General features: G+C 39.5%; 1 protein-coding gene and 1 non-coding gene across 2 annotated transcripts; one reads left to right on the forward strand and one right to left on the reverse strand.

Annotated features, from left to right (window-relative positions):
• Positions 1-1,053: 1,053 nt before the first annotated feature.
• LOC141817150 (bifunctional levopimaradiene synthase, chloroplastic-like) lies at positions 1,054-25,430 on the reverse strand. The gene is made up of 8 exons (XM_074704822.1): positions 25,127-25,430; positions 24,849-25,038; positions 24,637-24,731; positions 2,681-2,907; positions 2,427-2,602; positions 2,113-2,331; positions 1,895-2,030; positions 1,054-1,827 (listed from the first exon to the last, which is right to left on the reverse strand). The coding sequence occupies exons 1-8, from the start codon at positions 25,356-25,358 to the stop codon at positions 1,282-1,284; spliced, it is 1,821 nt and encodes a 606-aa protein (XP_074560923.1). The 5' UTR covers positions 25,359-25,430; the 3' UTR covers positions 1,054-1,281.
• Positions 13,539-13,625, forward strand: TRNAS-GGA (transfer RNA serine (anticodon GGA)). The gene has a single exon. It is a non-coding gene; the product is annotated as a tRNA-Ser (tRNA).
• Positions 25,431-25,819: the final 389 nt, after the last annotated feature.

A 25,819-nucleotide genomic window follows, 5' to 3' on the forward strand; every position in this document is an offset into this window, starting at 1 on the left:
ACTTTATATGGCGAACAAATTTGCAGCATCAACACCTATTGTTCATCATTCACAAGCTTTATCTATTACGAAGTTCAATGGGCTTAATTTTTCTAAATGGAATGAACAAATTCAGTTCTATTTAGGAATTTTGGATTTTGATTTGGCACTTCCTACACTTGTAATAGATACACCATTTAGATACACTTGTAATAGATACACCATTTAGATAAGATGAAGCTAGGTGACTTCAATGCAAGCAGTGCAAACATCTTGATTAGGATGAACGACCACTAGAGCAGTTATGCCGATGTGAGGAGTTTGACCAAGACCAAACCAAGATGGACCATTGACTACACATCATTTCACCACCTTAACAAAAAAAAAACACACTAGAGCAACTCCCAACAATCCTCTACAAGTTAAAACTAGGATCCATCTCTCGATAGAAACCTCCCGCGGCTCCCTTGCGCTTGATACCTTATCTGCCACTGTTGCATCCCTAAAAAACCATGAGCCAAAGCCAAGCCTAGGAACTCAATTCCTTATCTTGCACAAAAAACTATTCAACCCTGAGTCAAAAGGATTTGTTATTATGGATAAATCCTAGGACCTCCGAGTCATATTCTTGACAAAATATGTATCTTCCTCTGACTACATGACCACCGGCGGGCAACACCCCTTCCCACCTCAACATTTGCTCTTCATTGCCCCCCTTCTCTCTACATGATTCTCAATTAGTAGATTTTGGCCTCACTTATCTTGATAGACAATATACTTGAGGTACGCCTTCATAAGCAAATCCATAGGAATCTTTATTTTGCATAATCAATGGTGATGATTCCACCAAAAATAAAGTGTTGTGTTTTTGATGTATACGTTGAGGCCCATCATTGACAAAGGAGCTTGAGTTCTCAGCTTGACTATCATAATATATCATTAGTATAGGCATATGTTTGGTTTGGTGTGGAATAACCTCCGAATAATTGTGAAGTCACTCTACTTCTTCGCCAACATTATTACTCTTCCACATCTTCAACCCAAGTTTGTTCATATATCTAACTACAGAAGAACAATCATAATAAAAAATCTATAACTTGCCATGTTTAACATCGACAAAAATCATCTATTAATGTATTTAGAGCATATACTTCATGAGATTCTGGAGTTCAGAAACATGCATTCTTACTTTCCTTATACTTGGAGAAGAACATGTATGCTTGGACAAACTTCTTTGAGGAACATCCAAGCTTCACAATTTCCATTCTTCACGAATATGTCTACTCTTTCTCAATCCGCCACTCAGTGAATAGACTCAAGGAGATAATCCCTGAGGAGCGACGCGTACTCCTTGTCATCCGCCAGGGAGTAGGAGTCCCCTCTCTTGTACACGAACGCAGAGTTCCTGGTGATGCTTATCATCCCGCGCCTGTAGCACTCCGGCAGCACCCTAATGGACCTGAACAACTCCCACTCCAGCTCGCACCAGCAGGACCGAATGATGCCCTCTACCGCATCCAGGGCCTCCTCCTGCCCGCACCCCTGCTCCTTCATGTAGCAGCTCACCGCCGAGGCAATCTCCCCATTTCTGGCCTCGAACTCGAAGGTGCCAAGGTCGTTCGCGAGGCGGCAGACGAGGTCGGTGAGGTGCATGAAGCGCGAGCCCGGGCCGATCAGTCGCAGCGCCTCGTCGGAGATGGGCTCCGGCAGCATCAGCAGCGAGCTCAGCGCGATGGCGGTGGAGCTGATGCTGGGCAACGATGCCTTGAGGTACTCCTCTATGCTAGGAATGCGGCTCTCCGATCGCCACCGGGCGTTCTCTGTGTACCCGTCGATGAGTTCTTGCCACTATATAGTTGATCGAGGATTAATCAGTACGCATGCAAGTCTTGCAAAATCTTAACAAGGTGCTTACCGCCCTCTTATAATAGGGAAGGACGTCCCGGCCTTGAGTTCTGCTTGCTTCGGCGCCCATGTCTTCCACTGTGGCTAGGAAACTCGAAAGTATTGCTTTAAACTTGGGTACGTCGTCACAACCAGTAGGATCCCAACTATTAAATGTCAAACACAAATTAGGGAGATTGAATTCGGATTAAGTTAACATAAAATATACAAGCTAAGGAATGTGAGTACTTTTGAACAGCTTCGTTGAACTTGAGTATGTCAAGAGGATCCACGCCTGGAAGATCCATTAGGTCGTCGATTGTGACGATGAAGGCAGAGGACTTGGTAAATGCTACACGATAGGCAGAATATTCTGGTTCATAAATGGAAGTGCACGCCAAGAAATGGCTCTTCAGAATTCCTCCTCGGAAGGGTATTGTCTTACTGCATTCTTGCTCCTTCCACCATCTACGCACATCAAGTTAACGACAAAACAGATTGCATTGTTTTTTATGTCTCGCAATGCAGCTAAGTGCTAGCAATTTCGGAACTTTAGTACTCACTGCTCGAGCGACGTGATCTCCTGTTGATGTAGCTTTTGGAGCATCCCTAAGTCGATCTTAGCAAGTTGCAAGCACTTATTTAGACATCCAGAGCCAGGCCATAGCTGGTTAATAACGATTCTCGACTCCAGTCTCGGAAGCAAATATCTCCTCGGGTATTCCAAAGCAAATTTTATCTTCGACATTTCCGAGTTGCACTTTGTAAACACAACAAAACAAGAAAGTAAACAGAAATAAGTGGAAGCAGATGGTACCTCCATGTCCAGATTGTTGGCTTTAAGGAGCGACTGATCTCCTTCTAGAAATACTTTACGGAGTTGAAAACTGGCGAACTCCTTCACTTGTTCCATGATGGTCGATTCACTGGGGAAGCCCACCTGAGAGCATTTGAACAAATGGATCATGCTTGAAACTTTGGCAGGGGTGTCGACCTTGAATGTGGAGGGATCTCCAAATTGACCTTTCAACGTGTCAAGGATCCCTGTGGTGTACGTAAGCCATGAGTTTGGAAGAAATTAAATTACTGAGTTGAACAAAGGATTCATTGTAGCATGGAATGCGCTATCTCAGTGGTGGATTTCACGATCATCTGTGAGGAGGTAAATTGAGAAACTATAATTGATCACTAGAAGGGTTACCTCGGCTTCGTCGAGATTCGACCCTTGTCACTGTAACAAGTCTGTCCCATAGTAACCAACTCAATTATACTCCAGGGGTGAACAAAGGAGTCACACATCCTTTTTTGTGGTTCAATAAAACCAAATAATTGAGTTATCATAACCAATAACTCTACCTATTATCTTGAAGTATATCTTGGCCTTATTTTTTTATCAAAGAGAACTAGTCCTACATCTCTAATTCAGATTCTTATTTTGGATTGCATCCGACTCCTTTGAGATTTAGCATGTAGAACATCTTTCAGCTGTTCTTAATTACTTTGCCTTTTCAAGTAATCAATAGCGGACAACGGTAAGAGGAGCAACAGAAGAATAAGGGATTAAGTTCAAACAACACATTTTAGATACTTTCTTTCCACTGATCTATCTATTTGTGTATCCTCAAGCTCATCCATTATTCAAGGAATCAAGCTTATTGTTTCAAAATGTTACAAAAGTGTTTAAAGAATTTGCAGCAAAAATCATCAATGCTCTTTGTTTTGGATAAATAATGTGTTAGACAATTTTGTTGTCGGAGATCGAGGGAAATAATCTGAATTACAAATTAATTTCAGACTTATCTGTGAGATGATCTGAGTTAATAATCTCAGGATGCCAAACTCCACGCTGCTTGGTTATCCAAGTGAGTGGCCGAATCCAAGTGGGATGTCGCTCTCTGAGTGTCGTGAGATTTGGTGACCTGATGCTTCCCGAGAGGGATGCTTGTGTGTCATTGCTTGAGTTGGTAGAGACCCAAGTTGTTGACAGCAGAGTTGATCGAGTTGCCGAGTGTTGAGTTGCCCGAATGCTTAGTCAACTGAGTGGACTGTTGCTTGACCACTGAGTTAAGTCGGGAGAGAACTTTGCCCAACTTTTGTTATAGCCGGAGTGGAATGCCGAGTCGGGAGAAAAGTCACCCGACTACCTAATAGAATGTTGAGTCGGGAGAGAAGTCGTCCAACTGTCGAGTATCGCTCGAGTGTCCAAGTGCTCGAGAAAGTATTCCTGAGTGGGTATCCGAGTGTCGAGGCCTGCATTCAACGTAGATTCCTTAAAACAGATTCACCCCACCTCCGGCAGTGCTTCGAGATTGTCGTGGGTTGTTTATTTCCAAGATACAATGGTAAACCGTGATATCTATCAAGCACTGTTAGTCGCGGTGAATTGAGAATAGTATCCGAAGACTATCACTGATAGTATGTCGAGCAATAGATGCACGATAGAGGAAAAATAATTTGAAGGAAACACAGGTGGACAGAGTATTGCTTTCGCTCATTTTTCTGCTCAAGATTTAGCCTCCTTATATAGGAGTGCCTCCCCTTTGGCTGCATTAAAAGATCGAGTAAAGGTCATTTATTGCCTTTAATGCTCGGATCAAAATGTTGTCATAGATCATCAATAGTGGTCGTTATACCGGGTTGTTATGGATTTTGCATTAATCAAATTAATGCATCTGATACATTTGAACAAAAAGAAAAAGAATAATTTAGGTGGTAAAATGTTGGTCAGTTCTCTTGGATAAATTTTGTCCCAACCGATTCAGCATTCGATGTGTGTAGGTCATGCTCGCACATGAGTCAACTTGGTTCAATGCAATTTGGATCCTGAATTTACACCACTTGCGTACCCACTTGTGAGAGAGAGTCTCTTCCCATGTATTTGTTCACAACATACATACTTGTGCAACAATATAAACCAACCATCTAGCCATAAAACTCCCAATGTAAACTAAAATCCCATGGAGTCTACTCCTTCCATCCACCTTTTCCATTCATATTTCTAACAATCCCTCATATAAATGAAAATAGGGTATGTGATAGCATTCAACAGTTGAGGTATATGACAAGTAAGTTTATCCTTTGAACCTTCCCTTGTGAAGATATGTTAGTTTATTGGCTGACAGTAGACATGATGTCCTTGAACTGTTCTACCATGTGTGTAAACATTGATATATCTCACCCAAGGCTCTCCTTGATGTGACTCAGTTATCATGGGTGTATTCGTTCTTAACAATGAACACACTTTATTTTGTGAATAGTTCTAAGAATTGTGCCTCCAATTCTCTTCGAAACAACCCCACTTCTTTCTCACATAGGTGATCTCTCAAGAGTATTCCAAATTACTCTACTGGATCATTAAACAAATAGCATACTCCATTTGTACAGAATGGTAAAGAGGTGTATTCCACAATCATAAATCATAGAAATTTATACAAACAGGAAAGGATATTTTTCTCCTTACCAACTTGATCTTATTGCGCCCGGTAATAAACATGTATGAAACATTTCCCGAAGTATGTGTCCGGATATCCCAAAGTCTCGATGGTTAGCTCTAGGTCTTCCAGTCAAAAAACAACGCCGATGGAGACGTGTAGGTGCGCTATTACGTGGTGGGGATTGCAATTTTACATGAATTTCCCATTTTTCACTCAATGATGAAATTTTGCTTATTTTTTTTTTTGAGGATCGACGAATCAAATGATATTTCTGTTCCAATTTCTGCCTTTTCTTCTCCCTCTGAATCAAACTTTTTCTTGCCATAATATAATGTTCAGTTCCTATTATTATTTATGATAGAGTTCGGATCCTAGATGTAAAAATATAAGAAGGTGGATCCTCATCCTCCCTATCCATCGAAACAAATGAGATTGTTGCTGATACAGTACATAAAAAAACAATAAATAACTAAATTAACCAAATTTTCCTGATGTAGAGGCAATCAAGAAAGCTGCATAAGTAAATATATAACCTACGGAAAAGTGGGCTAATCCGACCAATCTTGCTTGCACAATGGAAAGAGCCACTGGCTTATCTCTCCATCGAATCAAATTAGCCAAAGGTGTGCGTTCATGAGCCCATGCTAAAGTTTCAATCAATTCCTGCCAATATCCACGCCAAGAAATTAAGAACATAAATCCAGTAGCCCAAACAAGATGTCCAAATAAGAACATCCAAGCCCATACGGATAAACTATTCATACCAAAAGGGTTATATCCATTGATAAGTTGTGAAGAGTTTAACCATAGATAATCTCTTAACCACCCCATCAAATAGGTAGAAGATTCATTAAATTGTGAAACGTTACCCTGCCATAATGTGATGTGTTTCCAATGCCAATAAAAAGTAACCCATCCAATGGTATTTAACATCCAGAAAACTGCCAAATAAAATGCGTCCCAAGCAGAAATATCACAAGTACCGCCGCGCCCTGGCCCGTCACAAGGAAAACTATAACCAAAATCCTTTTTATCTGGCATTAACTTGGAACCACGTGCATCTAAAGCACCTTTTACTAAAATCAATGTAGTTGTATGCAAACCTAGAGCAATAGCATGATGAACCAAGAAGTCCCCAGGACCTATTGTTAAGAAGAGTGAATTACTATTCTCATTAACTGCATTCAACCAGCCCGGTAACCATATGCTTCGGCCTGCGTTGAATGCTGGGCCATTCGTTGAAGATAAGAGTACATCGAACCCATATGAAGTCTTACCATGAGCGGATTGTATCCATTGGGCAAATATGGGTTCGATCAAGATTTGTTTTTCCGGAGTACCAAAAGCGAGCATGACATCATTATGAACATAAAGGCCCAAGGTATGGAACCCAAGAAAGAGGCTGGCCCAACTTAAATGAGATATGATAGCTTCTTTATGGTCTAACATTCTTGCCAATACATTATCCTCATTCTGTTCCGGATTGTAATCTCTAATGAAGAATATAGCTCCATGAGCAAAAGCTCCTGTCATGATAAACCCTGCAATGTATTGGTGATGAGTATATAACGCAGCTTGAGTAGTAAAGTCTTGTGCTATGAATGCATAAGCAGGTAAAGAGTACATGTGTTGAGCTACTAAGGAAGTAATAACCCCTAAGGAGGCTAAAGCAAGACCTAATTGAAAATGAAGCGAATTATTGATTGTGTCATAAAGACCTTTATGTCCGCGCCCTAATCGACCCCCTGGAGGAATATGTGCTTCTAAAAGATCTTTGATACTGTGCCCAATCCCGAAGTTGGTTCTATACATATGGCCTGCGATCAGGAAAAGAATTGCGATAGCTAAATGATGATGAGCAATATCGGTCAGCCATAAACTTTGTGTTTGTGGATGGAATCCACCGAGAAGGGTTAGAATGGCAGTTCCCGCTCCTTGGGAAGTACTAAATAAATGGCTACTCGAATCAGGGTTTTGGGCATAAAGATTCCACTGACCCGTAAAAAGTGGTCCCAACCCTTGAGGATGGGGTAATACGTCTAAAAAATTATTCCATCTAACGTACTGTCCCCTGGATCCGGGAATAGCTACATGAACTAAATGTCCTGTCCAAGCCAAAGAACTTACTCCAAAAAGTCCTGACAAATGATGATTTAGACGAGATTCTGCATTTTTGAACCACGAAACACTTGGTTTCCATTTCGGTTGTAGGTGTAACCAACCCGCTATTAAGGATATAGCAGAAAGAAATAATAGAAAAAGAGCTCCAGTATAAAGATCTTCATTAGTGCGTAATCCGATTGTATACCACCACTGATAAACACCGGAATAAGCGATATTCACTGGACCGGTAGCACCTCCTCGAGTAAAAGCTTCCACAGCCGGTTGACCAAAATGAGGATCCCAAATTGCATGAGCAATGGGTCTTACATGTAAAGGGTCTTGTATCCATGACTCAAAATTTCCTTGCCAAGCTACATGAAAGAGATTTCCGGACGTCCACAGAAAAATTATTGCTAACTGACCAAAGTGAGAAGCAAAAATATTCTGATAAAGACGTTCCTCAGTAATATCATCATGACTCTCGAAGTCATGTGCGGTAGCAATACCAAACCAAATACGACGAGTAGTGGGGTCCTGAGCTAAGCCTTGGCTAAACCTCGGAAATCTTAATGCCATAATGCCTTTCAAATCCTCCTAGCCATTATCCTACTGCAATAATTCTTGCTAAGAAGAATGCCCATGTTGTGGCAATTCCACCCAGAAGGTAATGGGTTACTCCTACAGCACGTCCTTGTACAATGCTCAAGGCTCTAGGCTGAGTAGCAGGAGCAACTTTTAATTTGTTATGAGCCCAAACGATGGATTCAATGAGTTCTTGCCAATAACCACGGCCGCTGAATAGAAACATTAAACTGAAAGCCCATACAAAATGAGCACCCAAGAAAAAAAGACCATATGCAGATAATGAAGAACCATAAGACTGAATTACCTGAGATGCCTGTGCCCATAAGAAATCTCGGAGCCACCCATTAATAGTAATGGAACTCTGCGCAAAGTTTCCTCCTGTAATATGAGTTACTACTCCTTGATCACTTATAGTACCCCAAACATCCGACTGCATTTTCCAACTGAAATGGAAAATAACTACCGAAATGGAATTGTACATCCAGAATAGACCTAAGAAGACATGATCCCAGGCGGATACTTGACATGTCCCCCCTCTTCCAGGTCCATCACAAGGGAAACGAAAACCAAGATTTGCTTTATCAGGGATCAAACGGGAACTGCGAGCAAATAGAACACCCTTCAGTAGTATCAATACAGTTACGTGGATCGTAAATGCATGAATATGATGGACTAAAAAGTCTGCGGTTCCTAATGGAATAGGTAACAAAGCAACTTTGCCGCCTACTGCTACCAACTCACCACCTCCCCAAGTTAAGCTGGTACTTGCTGTTGCACCAGGAGCTGTTATGCCAGGTGCTAAAGCATGGGTGTTTTGTACCCATTGAGCAAGGATGGGTTGTAATTGTATAGCGGTATCTGAAAACATATCTTGGGGACGCCCTAAAGCACTCATGGTATCATTATGAATATACAAGCCAAAACTGTGAAAACCTAAAAATATACATACCCAGTTAAGATGTGATATGATTGCATCGCGGTGTCTAAGGACACGATCTAATAGATCGTTGTATCGAGTAGTTGGATCGTAATCTCTTACCATAAAAATTGCTGCATGTGCAGCAGCACCAACTATAAGAAACCCACCGATCCACATGTGATGGGTGAACAACGAAAGTTGTGTACCATAGTCAATAGCTAGGTATGGATAGGGAGGCATGGAATACATATGGTGAGCTACAACAATGGTTAAAGAACCTAACATAGCGAGGTTAAGAGATAATTGAGCATGCCACGATGTTGTTAGGATTTCATAGAGTCCCTTATGGCCCTGCCCGGTAAATGGACCTTTATGAGCCTCTAAAATGTCTTTAAGGCCATGACCAATGCCCCAGTTAGTTCTATACATATGACCTGCGATCAGGAAAAGAATAGCAATAGCTAAATGATGGTGTGCAATATCGGTTAGCCATAGACCACCTGTTATTGGGTCTAATCCTCCACGAAAAGTCAGAAATTCTGCGTATTTTGACCAATTCAAGGTGAAAAAGGGGGTTGCTCCCTCGGCAAAACTAGGATAAAGTTGAGCCAAAAGGTTCCGATTTAAGATAAATTCATGAGGAAGTGGTATTTCTTTAGGATCAACTCCAGCGTCGAGAAATTGGTTAATCGGTAAAGATACATGGATTTGGTGTCCCGCCCAAGAAAGAGACCCAAGTCCTAATAACCCCGCTAGGTGGTGATTTAACATGGATTCCACATCTTGGAACCAAGCCAATTTTGGGGCGGCTTTATGATAATGGAACCAACCGGCAAAAAGCATTAACGATGCAAAGACCAATGCCCCAATGGCGGTACAATAAAGTTGTAATTCATTAGTTATTCCAGATGCTCGCCAAATCTGAAAAAAACCGGAGGTTATTTGTATTCCTCGGAAACCCCCACCCACATCACCATTCAATATTTCTTGACCCACTATTGGCCAAACTACCTGAGCACTGGGTGCAATGTGAGTAGGATCACTTAGCCATGCTTCATAATTTGAAAAACGGGCGCCATGGAAGTACATCCCACTCAACCAAAGAAAGATAATGGAGAGTTGACCGAAATGAGCACTAAATACTTTTCGAGAGATCTCCTCCAAATCACTGGTATGACTATCGAAATCGTGAGCATCAGCATGTAGGTTCCAGATCCAAGTGGTAGTATCGGGGCCTTTAGCTATTGTTCTTGAGAAATGGCCGGGTCTGGCCCATTCCTCGAAAGAGGTTTTTATAGGATCCCTATCTACAACAATTTTAACTTCTGGTTCCGGCGAACGAATAATCATTAAGTCCTCCTCTTTCCGGACAACACATACAAAGAGACCCGCCAATCATCAAGTTTTTAGTGAACCTCCGAAAGATAGCTATTTTTTTTTTATGATTAATCCTTTTTTTCCTATCTCCCATCCATCTATTTAGTTATTCACTAGAGCAATTATGATATTGAAGTCAATCCGAGGCAAGTGTTCGGATCTATTATGACATAACGATTAGGTGCCCAAGGGGCCTATTTTCCTTGGAAAGTACTTTCCCGGCGAAACGAAAAAACAATTTTTTTTGCAACCTAAACCTAGTATACTTATATCTGAATGTATAAGTACCCATATGAATCTACTTCTATGAAATATTCTATTCCTTTACTAGAAATCACAAGATCATTCATTAGGATTAATAAGATCCATTGCTATATCTTATCCATATTTAGTCATTCCACCGTATCTTGTATCTTTCTTTTACTAGCTTTATTAGTTTTATTCTATACCGTTTTATCCCTATGAGATACCATACAATGATTTTAGAAAGAAAGGATATAATGAAACTCTTGATTGGATCTTTTCATGGGAACACGATCTATTTTATTTGATTGATGGATCCAACAACTAATTTTAATGAATTAAAAAAGGGAGTGGTCTTATTCAAAACGCCTCGTGATCTTCAACCAATTTTGTGCTTCAATATAATTACCCGGACTAAGCGCTATAGCTTGTTTCCAATACTCAGCAGCTTGATCGGACCAAGCCTCTGCAATTTCAGAATCACCTTGTAGAATGGCCTGTTCTCCCCGGTCGGAATAGGTAGCTCCTTCCCTTCGAACCGTACTTGAGAGTTTCCTACCTCATACGGCTCGACAATCGATTCTTTTTGCTTGCGCCCCGTCTTAATCTACCTTATGTTAATTGAATTAGATTTGTCATATTGTCATAAAAGTATCCCATTTTTGTTGGGTTAGCCAGAAGAAGTTAATTACATAAGTTTAAAACTCTAATTTTTTGATCAATAAAAAGCTTTATCTTTTCTCCCACCTTCAGAGGAATGAAGTATGGATCGACCCTATATCCTATATATAATAGTGTTAAAATATAGTGTTAGAATTCTCTGAAAGGTAACTATCTCGATTGCATATATGCAATTTATATAATATAGATATAGAATTTTTGAAAAAGACTTTCCTCCCTAATATCCTAATATAATATAAGAAAAAAGAACTTACGATCTTTGGGATCTGATGCTACACCGCTGCTCAATACCTTAGTGGATCAACTCTATTACATAATTTGATTCCTAACTTTTATCCTGTATCACGGGATAAGTAAGTAAAGCAGTTCTTAACTCTATCGACCAAATAGTTTGCTAATTGATCTTTACGGTGCTTTCTCTATCAATTCAATCCTTTATCCATGGAGTATATAGGTTTTATCTATTTCTTCTTAATTTTGGTTCTCGTGAAGTCTCTTTACTTGCTACAGCTGATAAAAACCGTTGCTTTAGACGACGCATATGTAGAAAACCTATTTCATTCTAGTATTTACTAGTTAATTGGATCTTTTTTCCTTCTTTCTATAGTAGAGATAGTCGCACGTAATGACAGATCACGGCCATATTATTAAAAGCTTGTGGTAAGAATGGGTTTCGTTCCAGTGCCCGGAAATAATATTCCAAAGCCCTTGTATGCTCTCCGTTGCTTGTGTGTATAAGTCCTATGTTATAGAGTATATAACTTCGATCATAGGGATCAATTTCTGGTCGCGTAGCTTCATAATAATTTTGTAAAGCTTCCGCATAATTTCCTTCGGATTGAGCCAACATCCGTTACGGTCGTTCATTCTATTCAAAGAATCTCCGTTCCAGAACCGTACGTGAGATTTTCATTTCATATGGCTCCTCCCTTCTTTCTGCGCATAGTACTAAGGGAAATAATCCATGAAATTCAAATTTGACTATTCTCATTATGAACTGAAAGGAGCTAGTATTTTTACAAGAAATCTCTAGCCAGCCTTCCTGCAAGAGGTTGTTTATTAACACCAACTGTATTAGTACTAGATGGAAATGGTAACTCCAACAATTTCTTTGTCCTCAACGCCCCCTATTTCCAGGAATTAGTCACTTCAACGATCTTTGATGGTTATACGGATACCCAAAGTACGAACGAGATGGATGTTTGTTGTCCCAACCATTCTTGTTAGCCCCGATACCGATAAGGAAAAGGGTAATTTATAACAAAGTTTTCATGTTGTTGATTCCTAGGTGTAGTGCTTCTTCCCCTATGCTGCCTATTGGTACTAGTGGAGTAGGATTGACTCGCAATACGGAACCCATAGGTGTAACCTTTCGCTAAATACTAAAATCAACAATTGAAGCATCCGAGGCTGCATCAATCGAGGATACACGACAGAAGGAATTGTTCTATCTACAAACTTCACCTTCACCAAGCGTGGGTTTATTTTAATAATTTGGTTTTTTCTATCTCGAACCATGTCTCTTTTCTTTCTCGTAATACTGGACCTAAAAAAAAAAAGAATCAAATCGCACCATCTCTGTAATAGGTAAATGCCTTTTTTTCTCCGGAAGTTGTCGGAATTATTCGTAATAAGATATTGGCCACAATTGAAGAGGTCTTATCAATAAAATTTGCATTTATCTGAGATCTTGGCATAATTAACAATCCATTCTATAATTCTTTTCATTACCCTTAGGGTAAGGGGAAAATGATCCCGCAAACTAAAGGAATTGTACGGTACGAAATAACATAAAATAAAAACAGACTAATTCTAAAAAAAGATGTGGACCTTTTGTTTGGATTGGACAAGGAGAGATATGAAATATTGAAATCAGATTCGATTTCATTCGAATTTCGTAGTATAACAATGAACGGAACTATAAATATTTCATCTAAGTTGAATAACCAAGGATTGTACTGCGGATTCTGATAATTCGAGAAGTTTTTATTTGGTTATGATCCAAAGAAGAAACAAAAAACAAAACGAAATAATTTTTCTATAAAAAAATGGATAAGACTAAGGTAAGTATCCGTTTTGTTTTTTGTTTGCATAACATGCATATGCCATGTCATACAATTTAAATATAAAAATACACGGGACGATTCAATAATTTGTATTAGATCCATGGGATAGCTAATGAGCTAAATTTTTGTTGAGAAATAAAAAATTTTATTTGATTTGAAAGGAATTTTTCCTATGGAACTATTCATCAGTCGCACTTGTACTGCAATAATATGAATGACTCGCTATTCACTATTCACTCGGTTTCTGGTCAATAATAAGATTATGTAGGAGAGATGGCCGAGTGGTTCAAGGCGTAGCATTGGAACTGCTATGTAGACTTTTGTTTACCGAGGGTTCGAATCCCTCTCTTTCCGTTTATCTTAATTCACCGACGTTACTGAATCAAATCAAATACCATCATCTCAACAAGAGGACCCTTATTTGATATAAATTCTCGATTCCTAATCACATTACTGTGATACGTAAAATACAAATATCGGAAAAAGAAAGAGCAAAAAATATTACCGCTTGTCCGTTTGTGATAGGTGAATAATAAAAATTCGGACCAAGGCCCTTAGATCTATTTATTTTTATTTCGGCGAAAACAGACAAAATTCTATGAATTTTTCTTTGTTATTTTTGTGAGGTTCAAGTCTGACGGGAATAATATTCTACGACTAACAACTCATTTATTTTCAAACCAATCCATTTACTATCTACTATTTGATTTACTACTCCTTTATATTGGAATGAGTCAAAAGTCAAATGTTTTGGCAATTCCTCGTGGGGGGATAAAGAAATATAATTTTTAATCAGAGCTTTCGATCTTTGTTTATCCTTCGTAGTAATAATATCTCTCGGTTTACAACGATAACTTGGTATATCCACTATACCACCATTAACTAAAATATGTCTATGGTTAACTAATTGCCTGGCTCCTGGAATCGTCGAAGCTATACCCAATCGGAAAAGGATATTATCCAAACGCATCTCGAGTAATTGTAGTAAAACCTGACCTGTTGACCCTTTAGCTTTTCCAGCGATATGCACATATTTAAGTAATTGTCGCTCTGTCAAACCATAATGAAACCGCAATTTCTGTTTTTCTTCTAGACGAATACGATATTGCGATCTTTTACCAGAACGCAATTGGTTTTTAGGATCACTTCCGGATCTAGGTCTTTTACTAGTTAGTCCTGGTAAAGTCCCCAGACGACGTATTTTTTTGAAACGAGGTCCTCGGTAACGAGACATAAAGACTCCTTTTTTATTTTATTGAAATTTCATTGTTTAAGAATAAACAAAAATGAAAACTGAACTCTAAATTAAGACTGAACTAAAGGATAAATTACATTTGAGCAAAAAGAAAAAGAATAATTGAGGAGGCAAAATGTTGGTTCATTCTCTTGGATAAATTTTATCCCAACCGATTCAGCATTCGACGTGTGCAAGTCATGTTCGCACATGAATCAACTTGGTTCAATACAATTTGGATCCTGAATTTACACCCCCTGCGTACCTACGCGTGAGAGAGAGTCTCTCCCCATGTATTTATTCATAACATACATGTTTGTGTAACGATATAAACCAACCATCTAGCCATAAAACTGCCAATGTGGGACTAAAATAGTCTATTCCTTCCATCCACCTTTTCCATTTACAATTCTAACAATCCTCCACATGAATGAAATAGGGTATGTGATAACATTCAACAGTTGAGTCAACTATATGACAAGTAAATTTATCCTTTGAACATTCTCTTGTGAAGATATGTTAGTTTATTGGTTGACAGTAGACACGATGTCCTTGAACTATTCTGCCATGTGTGTAAACATTGATATATCTCACCCAAGGCTCTCCTTGATGCGACTCAGTTCTCATGGGTGTATTCGTTCTTGACCATGAACACGCTTTGTTTTGTGAGAAGTTTTAAGAATTGTACCTCCAATTCTCTTCGAAATGACCCCACTTCTTTTTCACGTAGGTGATCTCTCAAGAGTATTCCAAATTACTCCATTGGATCATTAAAAGCGACATGCTTAGCCTCCATCCTTTCATTGGGTAGTTCCCCCACTTAGTTAATACAGTTATGTTGTCCCATTGAACCTGTTCTTAGGATCTCCATTCTGCATATGTTGAGTTTCCTTTGTATCAACATTTTGCATTGACATCAAACTTATCCCTCGCGATGAACTTGTAACTAGCTTTCTATTTAACCATTTGGTTAACAGATTTGTTATGTTATCCTTTGACTTCACATAGCCAATAGTGATAACTCGCATTGAGAGTAGTTGTCTAATGGTATTGTGTCTACGATGTATATATGTCTAGACTTACCATTATATAGATGACTGTGTCCAGCCAATTGCTGATTGATTATCGCAATGTATGCAAATTATCGATAGAGATTTCGTCCATCTAGAAATATCTTCTAAGAATTATCGTAGTCGTTCGGCCTCTTCACCATATTTGTTAAGAGCTACAAACTCAGATTCCATCGTGGATCTAGTTATTACGGTTTGCTTAGAAGATTTCTATGAAATGGTTGTACCTCTCAAAGTGAATACATATCCACTCGTAGACTTAGAGTTTTTCATGTCAGATATCCAACTTGAATCGTTGTATCCTTCGATCACAATAGGATATCTCGTATAATGTAGTCCATAAACATAAGTATACCTTAAATACCACAGTATTCTTATTCTCCCTTTCCAATGCTCAACGCCGAGATTACTCATGTATCTACTCAATGTATTTACTATATGGCTAAGTTTGGATGTATACAACTCATCAAGTATATCAAACTTTTAATCACCTTGGAGTACTCTATCTGATAGATACTCTCTCCTCAATTTTTTGATAGATGTTGACTCGTATCTATCGAAGTCCGTGCAATGCAGTATCATCCTTGGTGAATTTCTCAAGAATCTTATTCACATAATGGGACTGACTCAGAATAAGTCATTCTGATGTTTTAAGAATCTTAATTCCTAAAATCATATCAGTTCGGCTCATGTCTTTCATGTCAAATATTGAGTTCAGTATATCTTCAGTGGATTTGATTATCTTATCATTACTCTCAATGATAAGTATGTTATCTACATATAGGTACAAGATGACATAGTCATTATCTGTGTCTTTCCTGTAGACACGTTGATCACATTCATTGATTTTAAATTCACTTTTCTTCATGACATTATCAAATTTCTCATGTCATTACTTTCATACTTGTTTCAAGTCGTATAACAACTTCACCAATCTACAAATCTTATTTTTCTGCCTTAACACAAAAAAACCCTTCAGGTTACTCCATATAGATTTCCTCTTCTAAATCTCCATTTAGTAAGGTTGTCTTTACATCCATCTAATGTATTTTCAGATTTCATAGAGTGACAATCACCAACAATACTCTAACAAAAGCTATTCTCGATACTGCAAAATACGTATCAATATAATTGATGTAGCGGAATCCTACTGCTCCTATGTAGCACTTGTAGTTAAGGGGTAAGCTGATATATCGAGTCAAAAGTCAATAGTCAACATAGAATAGACCGTCACCTTGAGACTCGACCCCTCGACCACTCGACCTCTCGACTTCTCGACCTCTCGGCCACTCGGCCTCTCAGCCTCTCGGCTTCCCAACCTTTCGACCACTCGACCTCTCAGTCACTCGGCCTTTCGACTTCCTGACCTCTCAGCCACTTGGCCCCTCGGCCACTTGTCCCCTCGGCTACTCGGTCTCTTGGCCTCTTGGCTTCCCGCCCTCCCAGCTTCCTGACCTCTTAGCCACTCGGCCTCTCGACTTCTCGACCTCTCGGCCACTCTGCCTCTCAACTTCTCGGCCTCTCGGTCTCTCGGCTTCCCGACCTCTCGGCCACTCACCTTTTCGACCTCTCAGCCACGGCCTCTCAGCTTCTTGACCTCTCGTCCACTCGGCTTCTCGTCCTCTTGGCCCCTCTGTCCTTTGGCCACTCAATAGCTCGACTACTTGGTGGCTCGACTCTTGAATAACTCAATTCTTAAACCGCTCCTCCTCTCCAAGTCTCTCAGTACAGTGGTCCCTTGGCCCCCTTGGTCTCTCCATGACTCATCTCGGCCGTCACCTTCTGCCTTACGCAGAAACTACTCAAGCGTGCGGTGTCTGCAAAAGGGTCAGGGCAGTTACAAGATTGTCAAGTTAATCCCCTAGATACCCTCATACTTGTGTATAAAGCCAAAAGGCAAGAATAATTAGTAACTACTGCACCGTAGGGCAGTTACGAGGTTGATAGACTTGGTCTCCCAGATGTCTTACGTTTATATCTAATGTCAATAAGTGTCAAACCTAGTCTCCTCAAACCCGACCGTCGACCCTCCTTGGGTTGACATAAAGATGCTTCTCAGGCGAGTATATAAACCCTTCAACAGGTATAAAGAGCTCTCTGCGATATCTCAGATACTCTTCTTCTTCTTCTTCCGACTGCAATTTCCTTCTCTAGAATCAATTCTAACTTGAGCATTGGAATACCCTACCAGGACTCCCTTGCATCAGTCTAACCTCCTGTTGAAGTGCATTTTAGGTCCTCGTCATCTTCTCCTTCGAGCTCCGCTAAGAGGTCGCACACGTAGGATCGTTCGTTGACTCGTAGCGTGACCATCCACGATGTTTAGCCGAAATAGTAATCAAGGCTTTCTCATTGTCGGTAACTTTTAATTACTAATCTGGCCTTGTACTTATAAATTGTGTCATCTGATTTCATCTTTTTCTTGAAAATTCACTTGCACTATAGTGGTCTACTTCCCTAAGGAAGATCCATAAGTTCCCAAGTATGATTTTGCAAGATAGAATCAATCTCATATGCAATTGTCTCTTTCTATTGAGGTCCCTCAGAAGGGCGTACTGCTTTTGAGTATCTTTGGGGATCACTTCCAACATGAAAGTGATAAAATCCACTTCGAAGATTTTTTTCACCTAAGCTCTTTTACTCTGTCTGAGCTCAATCTCAACTAGCTCATCATTTTCTTCTTGTGTTTCATATACCCGTTTCAAGGAGCTAGCATCCTCCTGTTATATTTGAAAGGTGTCCTAAGGCAATCCCCTTATGGTTGTACTATTTATTGAATAAATAAAAATTTACTATTTGAATGCACATTTATCATGCTTGATTGGATCTTAAACTTATTTACTGAATGGCCGCAATATAATTTATAACATGAGAGAATTTGTGATTGGATCACAACTAGTGAGCATCTCTATATGTACAATTATTAATGTATTAAAATTATCCCTAGTTGATGAATTGATGAGCATGGGCGTCATTGATTCTGTTGAGATTAACACGTTTTAAACTTCTTGGTTTAGCAAGCAGTTGTTCTTGTTAGCTGGAAATATTGGATGTTGAGAGTTAAACATGGATGCTAGTTAAAGGTAACTAGTTCATTTGAGTAACCAGCCATGAGACTTTATATAATTTTATGCATATGCCAATGAAGATCTCAGTGCAGCTTAAGTGCGAGTTTCCTTTGACTTGTAGTATTCAAGCCATCTTGGTTATGGAGGCTTATACTTTAACATCTTAAGCAAACTTCTCCAAGGAGGTGTAGACTCGGGATGATTAGGTATAAGTCAAAGTACCTGAATGTGTGTGAATAGCACATAAAAAATTCACCACTTTTTGTAAAAGAGATGTACACCTTGTGGTCATTTGTTAGGATTATTACTGAAAGTCTTTGGTCAAAATATTACATGTCAATAATATGGTACTCTTGGATACATGTATGAGTAACTTGAATCCATAAGATAAGAAAGCAAGCTTGGGCTAGGTGTGACGTAGTCAACCTAGTAGAGACTGACACAAATAGACTATGTCTTGAATTAAATGGGTATAAGACGGTAAAAGGAATGAGACACGTTTCATTATAGCTGCTGAAGGGTTCAAAAATGATTCTGGAATCCATTGTTATTTTTTTGATCAATTGAGAATCATGATGAACTATTAGGTGTCACTCATAATTGTTTCATAATTAATGATTAATTATGGACGACTAATATAACCGAGAACCTATTGGGTCACACGCACTACAAATTCTCCAAAAGACTTAGAACGAATTTGAGAATTAGATTCTCAAAAAGAAAGAAATAAAGTCTAGTTGAATTGGACAAAGGACAAAGATGATAGAATTCATCTTATGAAGACAAAGTGAACTAAAATGATTTGGTTCCTGATGGAAAATATTTTGGCAGATTAGAAGCGATGATAGGCTTCGTCTTATGAAAATGAAATGAACAAAACTGGCTTGGTTCAGATCGAAGGTGTTTTGGTTACTAAACTGAACGATTTGGTTATGAACCAAATTGGACCAATTGCTACAGTACCCGGTCTAAAGAAAAAGACCCTAAACTCGATCTAAGAAAACCCTAAACCCGATTTAATCCCTCTTTTTTGATTAGCTGTCGCACACGCGATTTCTTCTCCTCTGATCGACTGCCGCGCGTGCTAAAGAGGAAAGGAATCCTCCGATCGACCACCGCATGCGAAATAGGAAAGAAATATGATCCCTTCTCCTTTGATCAGCCACCACGGACGTAGAAGAGGATGGAAATTGCAACCTTCTCCTTCGATCGGCCGCGGCGTGAAGAAGGCAAGGAATCCCAATCGCGATCGCGTGATCCCTCCTTAAAAGCGCATCGCCGATTGCTGGGAGAGGCGGAGTCAAAACCCTAGCACCGCCAACCTCTTCCCCTTTTGTCGTGATTAGTTTCGGCACTGTTGTTTGTCGATTGTTGGAGTAGCTACTTCTCCTCTCGGTTGAGGTTCTTCCGCCAGTGGTCGCCCGTCAGAGAAGGATTCTTGTTGCCTTCTCCTGATCGACTTCTCCTACTCACGCCGAGGACCAGAGCTACTGCTGGACTGCGCTGCCACTGCCACTGCTAGAGCTACTGCCATTGCCAGAGCTGCTGCCACTACTGGAGCTACTGCCATTGCCGGAGCTGCTACCACTGCCGGAGCTGGTATCAGAGTGGGGTCATTGTTGGAGTTGTTGTTGGATTGCTATCAGGGTTTGTCACGGAAACTTGTGAAGTTTTCGAAGATCATCCATCCTAGTCAGAAAGGATTCCAGCTTTTATCCTAAATTGACGGTCAAAGGTTGACCACCATAACTACACTGGAAATAAGATTGTCGACGATAGTTAGAAAGATTCAGAAATGAATGCAACGTGTGTTGTTGTGTGTTTCTAATATTAGAGTTTTTTCTCGTATCGACTGTTGCTGCTCAACGGCTAGTACCGTAAACAGTGACACGATTTGTGGCTTAGAAAGCCGTCCAGACGAGAACTTGGCGTGAATCACCGGTAGAGACGGAACTTCGACAGAGCTGCTTGATTGATGTCATTCCCATTAAGCATCATACGTCAGGTATATGTAAACTAAATCGTTATTATAAAAATTTTAAATTTCTAGTTATGTCATGTATCTGTTGTATTCTGCATATGTGTGTTGCGAGTGTTGTAATAATTAGTTTTAATTATTATTTTATTCTGCTACGTACGTTTGATAAACATGTAAATATGCGCAACGCACCAGGCCGATCCCAATACCTCCCGGGTCTTATAAAGAAACACATATTCAAAAAATAAGGTATTTCACGATTCAATAATTGAAGTCTTGTGTATCTCCGATATTTGAGATTCATACACAAGGAACTTATATGTACTGTTGTTATGTGCATATCCAATAAATATATAATCAATAATTTTTGATCATATCTTGATCCTTTTCAGATCAGGCACTAAAACTTTGGTTAGACAACCCCACACTCGTAAGTATTTGTAGGATGGTTATCTTCTATTTCATAAGGACTCTTATATATTTTCTTTTGGGGCATCTTATTCAAAAAGTAATTAGTTATTAATACAACTTCTCCCTACATAATTTTTAGTAGTCCAGAGCTCAATAGAAGAACATTCGTCATCTCTTTTAGAGTATGATTCTTTCACTCAACATCATTTTGCTGAATATAGGGAGCTGTTGTTTCATGTCTAATCTCATGTTCAGCACACAACTTAGCAAATGATGATACATATCACTGTCTCGATCATTTCAAACCATCTTAATATTTTTATTAAGTTGATTTTCAACCTCATTCACATAGAAAATAAATTTCTTATAGCTTCATCCTTACTTTTGAGAAGATACACAAAATATTATTTTATGTTATCATCAACAAAAGTGATGAAGTACTTATTTCCATCACATTTCGGTGTACCCTTAATGTTGTACGCGTTGGTGTGGATTAGGCCGAGTGGCTCGTTGCTTTTTTCAACTTGTTGAAAGGATGACCTTGTCAGTTTTGCTTCAACACAAGTCTCACGCTTATATTTCAAATCAAAGTTGAATGTAGGTATGTTTTGCATGTTAATTAATTTATGCAACACATCATAGTTAACATGTCCTAGTCTACCATGCCACAAATATGAAGACTCAAATATATAAGTGGAAGAATTTTCAATTTTATTAACCTTAGGCCTAATAGCCATTACACTGAGCTTGAACAGCCTATCAGATCCATATATAATCCTTTCCTACAAATATTCCATTTTAGATAGAACAACTTTATTTGACTTAAAAATAATGCGGAAGCCATGCTTGCTCAATAGTGATCTAGACACTAGATTCTTCCAAATCTTCGAAAGATACAACACATTATTCAGAGTGAGCTCCTTGTTTGAGATCATATTCATCACCACTTTTCCTTAGCCCATGATGTACAAGGTTGCTAAATTTCCTATGAACAACTTGTCCCTATTAATTTCTTTTTAAGTTATGGAGCATCTCTTTATTGCAACACACATGTCTAGTGGCATCGGTATCAATTCACCATTGCCACAGGTTTGAACTCACCAAGTTCGGCTCGAAGACCATGACGTAGAGGTCACCCATTTCTGGTCCCTCATTTAGGTTGCCCTCTTACTTCTTCTTCAAATTTCTATACTTCGAAGATTTATTACCGATTCAGTTATAGTTGAAGCACTTCCTAGAGAATTTCTTTTTTGCTTACGCCTCCTTTGGGTCCCATCTTGGAAGACCTGAAAATTTTCAATTTTGAGCTTTGATCATGCTTGATACATTGGCTTTTACAGTAGCCTGAAAGAACATCTTTCTCTCTAAACTCTTGTTGTCTTCCTCAATTCGAAGTCTAATAATGAATTCTTCTACGTTCATCTCCTTCCGTTTATGCTTCAGGCCAGTAGTTCTTGAAGTCCTTCTAGTCGGGAAGTAACTTCTCAATGATCGCAACCACTTGGAAGGTTTCACTCAGAATCATGCCTTCTGAGTGAATTTCATGCAAGATCACCTGAAGCTCCTAGACTTGGCTAATCACTGTCTTGGAATCAACCATCTTATAGTCTAGGAATTGACCCAAATGAACTTCTTGGCCCCTACATCCTCTGTTTTATACTTCTTGTCTAGGGACTCCCACAACTCCTTAGTCATTCTCATCATTCTATACACAATGTACAACGAGTCAGCAAGGCAGTTGAGGATGTAGTTTTGGCATAGAAATTCAAAACTAGCCTCCACTACATTGATGGTTTGGACATCAGTCGGATCCTCAACCGACTTAGGAGGTTCCTTGGTTAATAACCGAACCAAATTCAGCACGGTCAGGTAGAAGAAGTTCTTCTACTGCCACCGCTTAAAGTTCAACCCAGTGAACTTCTCTGACTTTTTCCCATAGTTAATTGTAACATTTCATATCGAGGTGGAGAGGGCTTTCAAGTCTGTTGCACCTCAACACTTTCTGTGGTATCTCAATATAACTGAATCAGTTTTAAGATTGTTAGACAATTTTGTTGCCAAAGATTGAGGGGAATAATCTAAATTATAAATTAACTTCACTTATCTGTGAGATAACCTGAGTTGATAATCTCAGGCTACCAAGCTCTGCGTTGCTTGGTTATCCAAGTGAGGAGCCAAGGCCGAGCGGGATGCTGCTCTCCTAGTGCCGCGAGGTCTGGTGACCTCATGTTTGCCGAGAGAGATGTTGTGTGTTGTTGCCCAAGTCGGTAGAGATCCAAGTTGCTGATAGTAAAGTCGGTCAAATTGCCAAGTGTTGAGTAACTTGAACGTTGTGTTAGCTGAGTGAACTGTTGCCCGACTACTGGATCAAGTCAAGAGAGAACTTTGCCTGACTTCTGTTATCACCCGAGTGGAATGTCGAGTCGGGAGAGAAGTCGCCCGACTACCGAGTAGAATGTCGAATGGAGAGAAGTCGCCCGACTACTGAGTATCACCCGAGTGCTAAGTGCTCGAGCTTGGAGTCCAAGTGCTCGAGAAAGTATTCCCAAGTGGGTTTCTAAGTGTCGAGGCTTGTCTTCAACGCAGATTCCTTAAAACAGATTCATCCCTCCTTTAATAGTGTTTCAAAGTTGTCATGGGTCATCTGTTTTACTAGATACAACTACAAATCGCGATTTCCACCAAACACTGATTGTCACGGCGAACTAAAAATTGTACCTGAAGACTATCACTGATAGTCTACCGAGCAATAGATGCATAATAAAGGAAAAATAATTTGAAGGGAATATAGGTGGACAGAGTATTACTTTCGCTCATTTTTCTACTCAAGATTTAGGCTCCTTATATATATGAGTGCCTCCCCTTTGGCTGTGTTAACTAATAGAGTAAAAGTCATTTATTACCTTTAATGGTCGGATCAATATGTTATCGTCGACCATCAATAGTTGGCCATTATACCCAAATAGTTACGGATTTTGCAATAATCACATTAATACATCTGTTATATTTGAACTCACACATGAGTCAACTTGGTTAAGTGTAAATCCAAGACCTATAATTTACACCCCTTACACACTCACATACGAGAGAGAAATTCTCCTCACTTATTTGATCACAACATACATACTTGTGCAACAATATAAATTAATCATTTAACCGGGACTAAAATCTCATAGAGTCTATTCCTTTCATCTACTTTTTTGTCATTCACATTTCTAACATAATGTCTATGGAGTAGTGTATTTTGGTCGTTGTTCAAAGAATGTGCTTCCCAAGAATAAAGAGGTTGCTCGGTAGAGGCTGCTCTAGTGTATGTGTATGGTAGTGACATGCCAGCTTGATGATGATGCTAGTAGTACCAACCAATGCTAAAATAGATTAGGATGGTTTTGTATCCTCGGTAGAAGGACAACCTATTTTGTAGATAAGTATGTACTCAAACTCTATGCACAATGAAATTAATATGGCAAGATATTCATTTACTATTTCTATCTTTTTCCAAGAAGACTCTTGTTGATCTCTCTCATTAGGAAATAGCCTCATATTAAGAAGACACATGCATCGTGATGAAGAGTTAAGAAAAATCAAAATTGAAGCATAGCACCTGCAGTGACATGGTAGCCAAAGAGCCTGAGCAAGCGAAATCCCAACAATGTAGCATCGGGGTCGTCATGGAACCCGAGTTGCTCGTGCCATCGCCTGAAAACATCAGTGACAAGCCAGTTTTTGTCCTCATCAATGATCCTCGCTTAATTAGAAGAAACAGGCGGAGATAGAAAGGATCCAGATCACAAAAGTCAAAAGGGCAGCACATACAAGTAGCTCAAGCGTATGATTCTGTGGATTTGTTCTTGGAAAAATCTTTGAATTCCGAGCCGCTCGATCACATCCACCATTTTCAGAGCATCCCGCGGGGAGCTGCTGAGGTCTTCTAGTCCATCTCCTAAACTTGCAAGGTGTCCGGTAATGGCAGAGATGAGTTGCTTCATCTTTCCTTCATCTACCTCTTTTTGTTCCCCAGATAAATTTAAACAAAATCAGGAATAAAATTAACAAAACTATATGTTCATTCTGAGATATGTATGAAACCAGACCAGCGGCGCTCATGGAGGCCGTCACAGCAGTCGAGACGATGGCAGAAGGAGGAGGAATTCTAACGGGGTGAATAGTGGAAGCTGCAGGAGAAACAATCAAGCGCGGGAAGCTGAAGGATAGGTGATCCTGATGGCTGAAGATCTGCAGTTTGGTTGACGAGGAGCTTGGCGTCGGGAAACGAGGATTGGACGACAGCACGGCGAGAGAGGCGGAGGAGAGGACGGTGGTCATCGTGTCTATCAATTCTCGATGCTTGCTAATGCTCTCACCTCCTCCTGTTTGTAAAATAGCAGAAGTGGCATCAAATATCTTTGACCTTCATTTTAGTTGTATACGACGGAAGCTTAAAGAAAGGAGTGGTAGACTTTTCGCAAGGGCCAATGCCGTGTGCATTGCGACGTTATTTTTTTTTAAATTATTATTATTTACTTATCGTAAGCGCACGCTTGCGCTACGTAGGCTAGTCTGCTGCTCAATTATATACACTAAATTGTAAAAGTTTAATAGCTCAACGTGCGAATTGATTACATATAATTAATTTAATTTTTAAAAAATATAATTACAAAATAATAACATTGCAGACTATTTATATATTTTGATAATTCAGTTGTCCAGTCTTTATAAACCAATTAATTTTGAAGATGGACAACACTTTTTCTGATTTATCCATTAAATAAATCAGAAAATGCAAA

The sequence above is a fragment of the Curcuma longa genome, chromosome 2 (assembly GCF_044706935.1).
Source record: "Curcuma longa cultivar G26 ecotype Majalengka, Jawa Barat chromosome 2, ITB_CL_G26_1.1, whole genome shotgun sequence".
In the NCBI taxonomy this organism is placed as follows: domain Eukaryota; kingdom Viridiplantae; phylum Streptophyta; class Magnoliopsida; order Zingiberales; family Zingiberaceae; genus Curcuma; species Curcuma longa.

Bases quoted from the DNA above. Each gene is read 5' to 3' on its own strand.
- LOC141817150 (XM_074704822.1), bottom strand. From the start codon at position 25,358: ATGACCACCGTCCTCTCCTCCGCCTCTCTCGCCGTGCTGTCGTCCAAT. The intron at 2,908-24,636 runs GTGCTATGCTTC...CGTACACCACAG, and splicing joins TGGCTACCATGTCACTGCAG to GGATCCTTGACACGTTGAAA. The intron at 2,031-2,112 runs GTACTCACATTC...GACATTTAATAG, and splicing joins TTCAACGAAGCTGTTCAAAA to TTGGGATCCTACTGGTTGTG.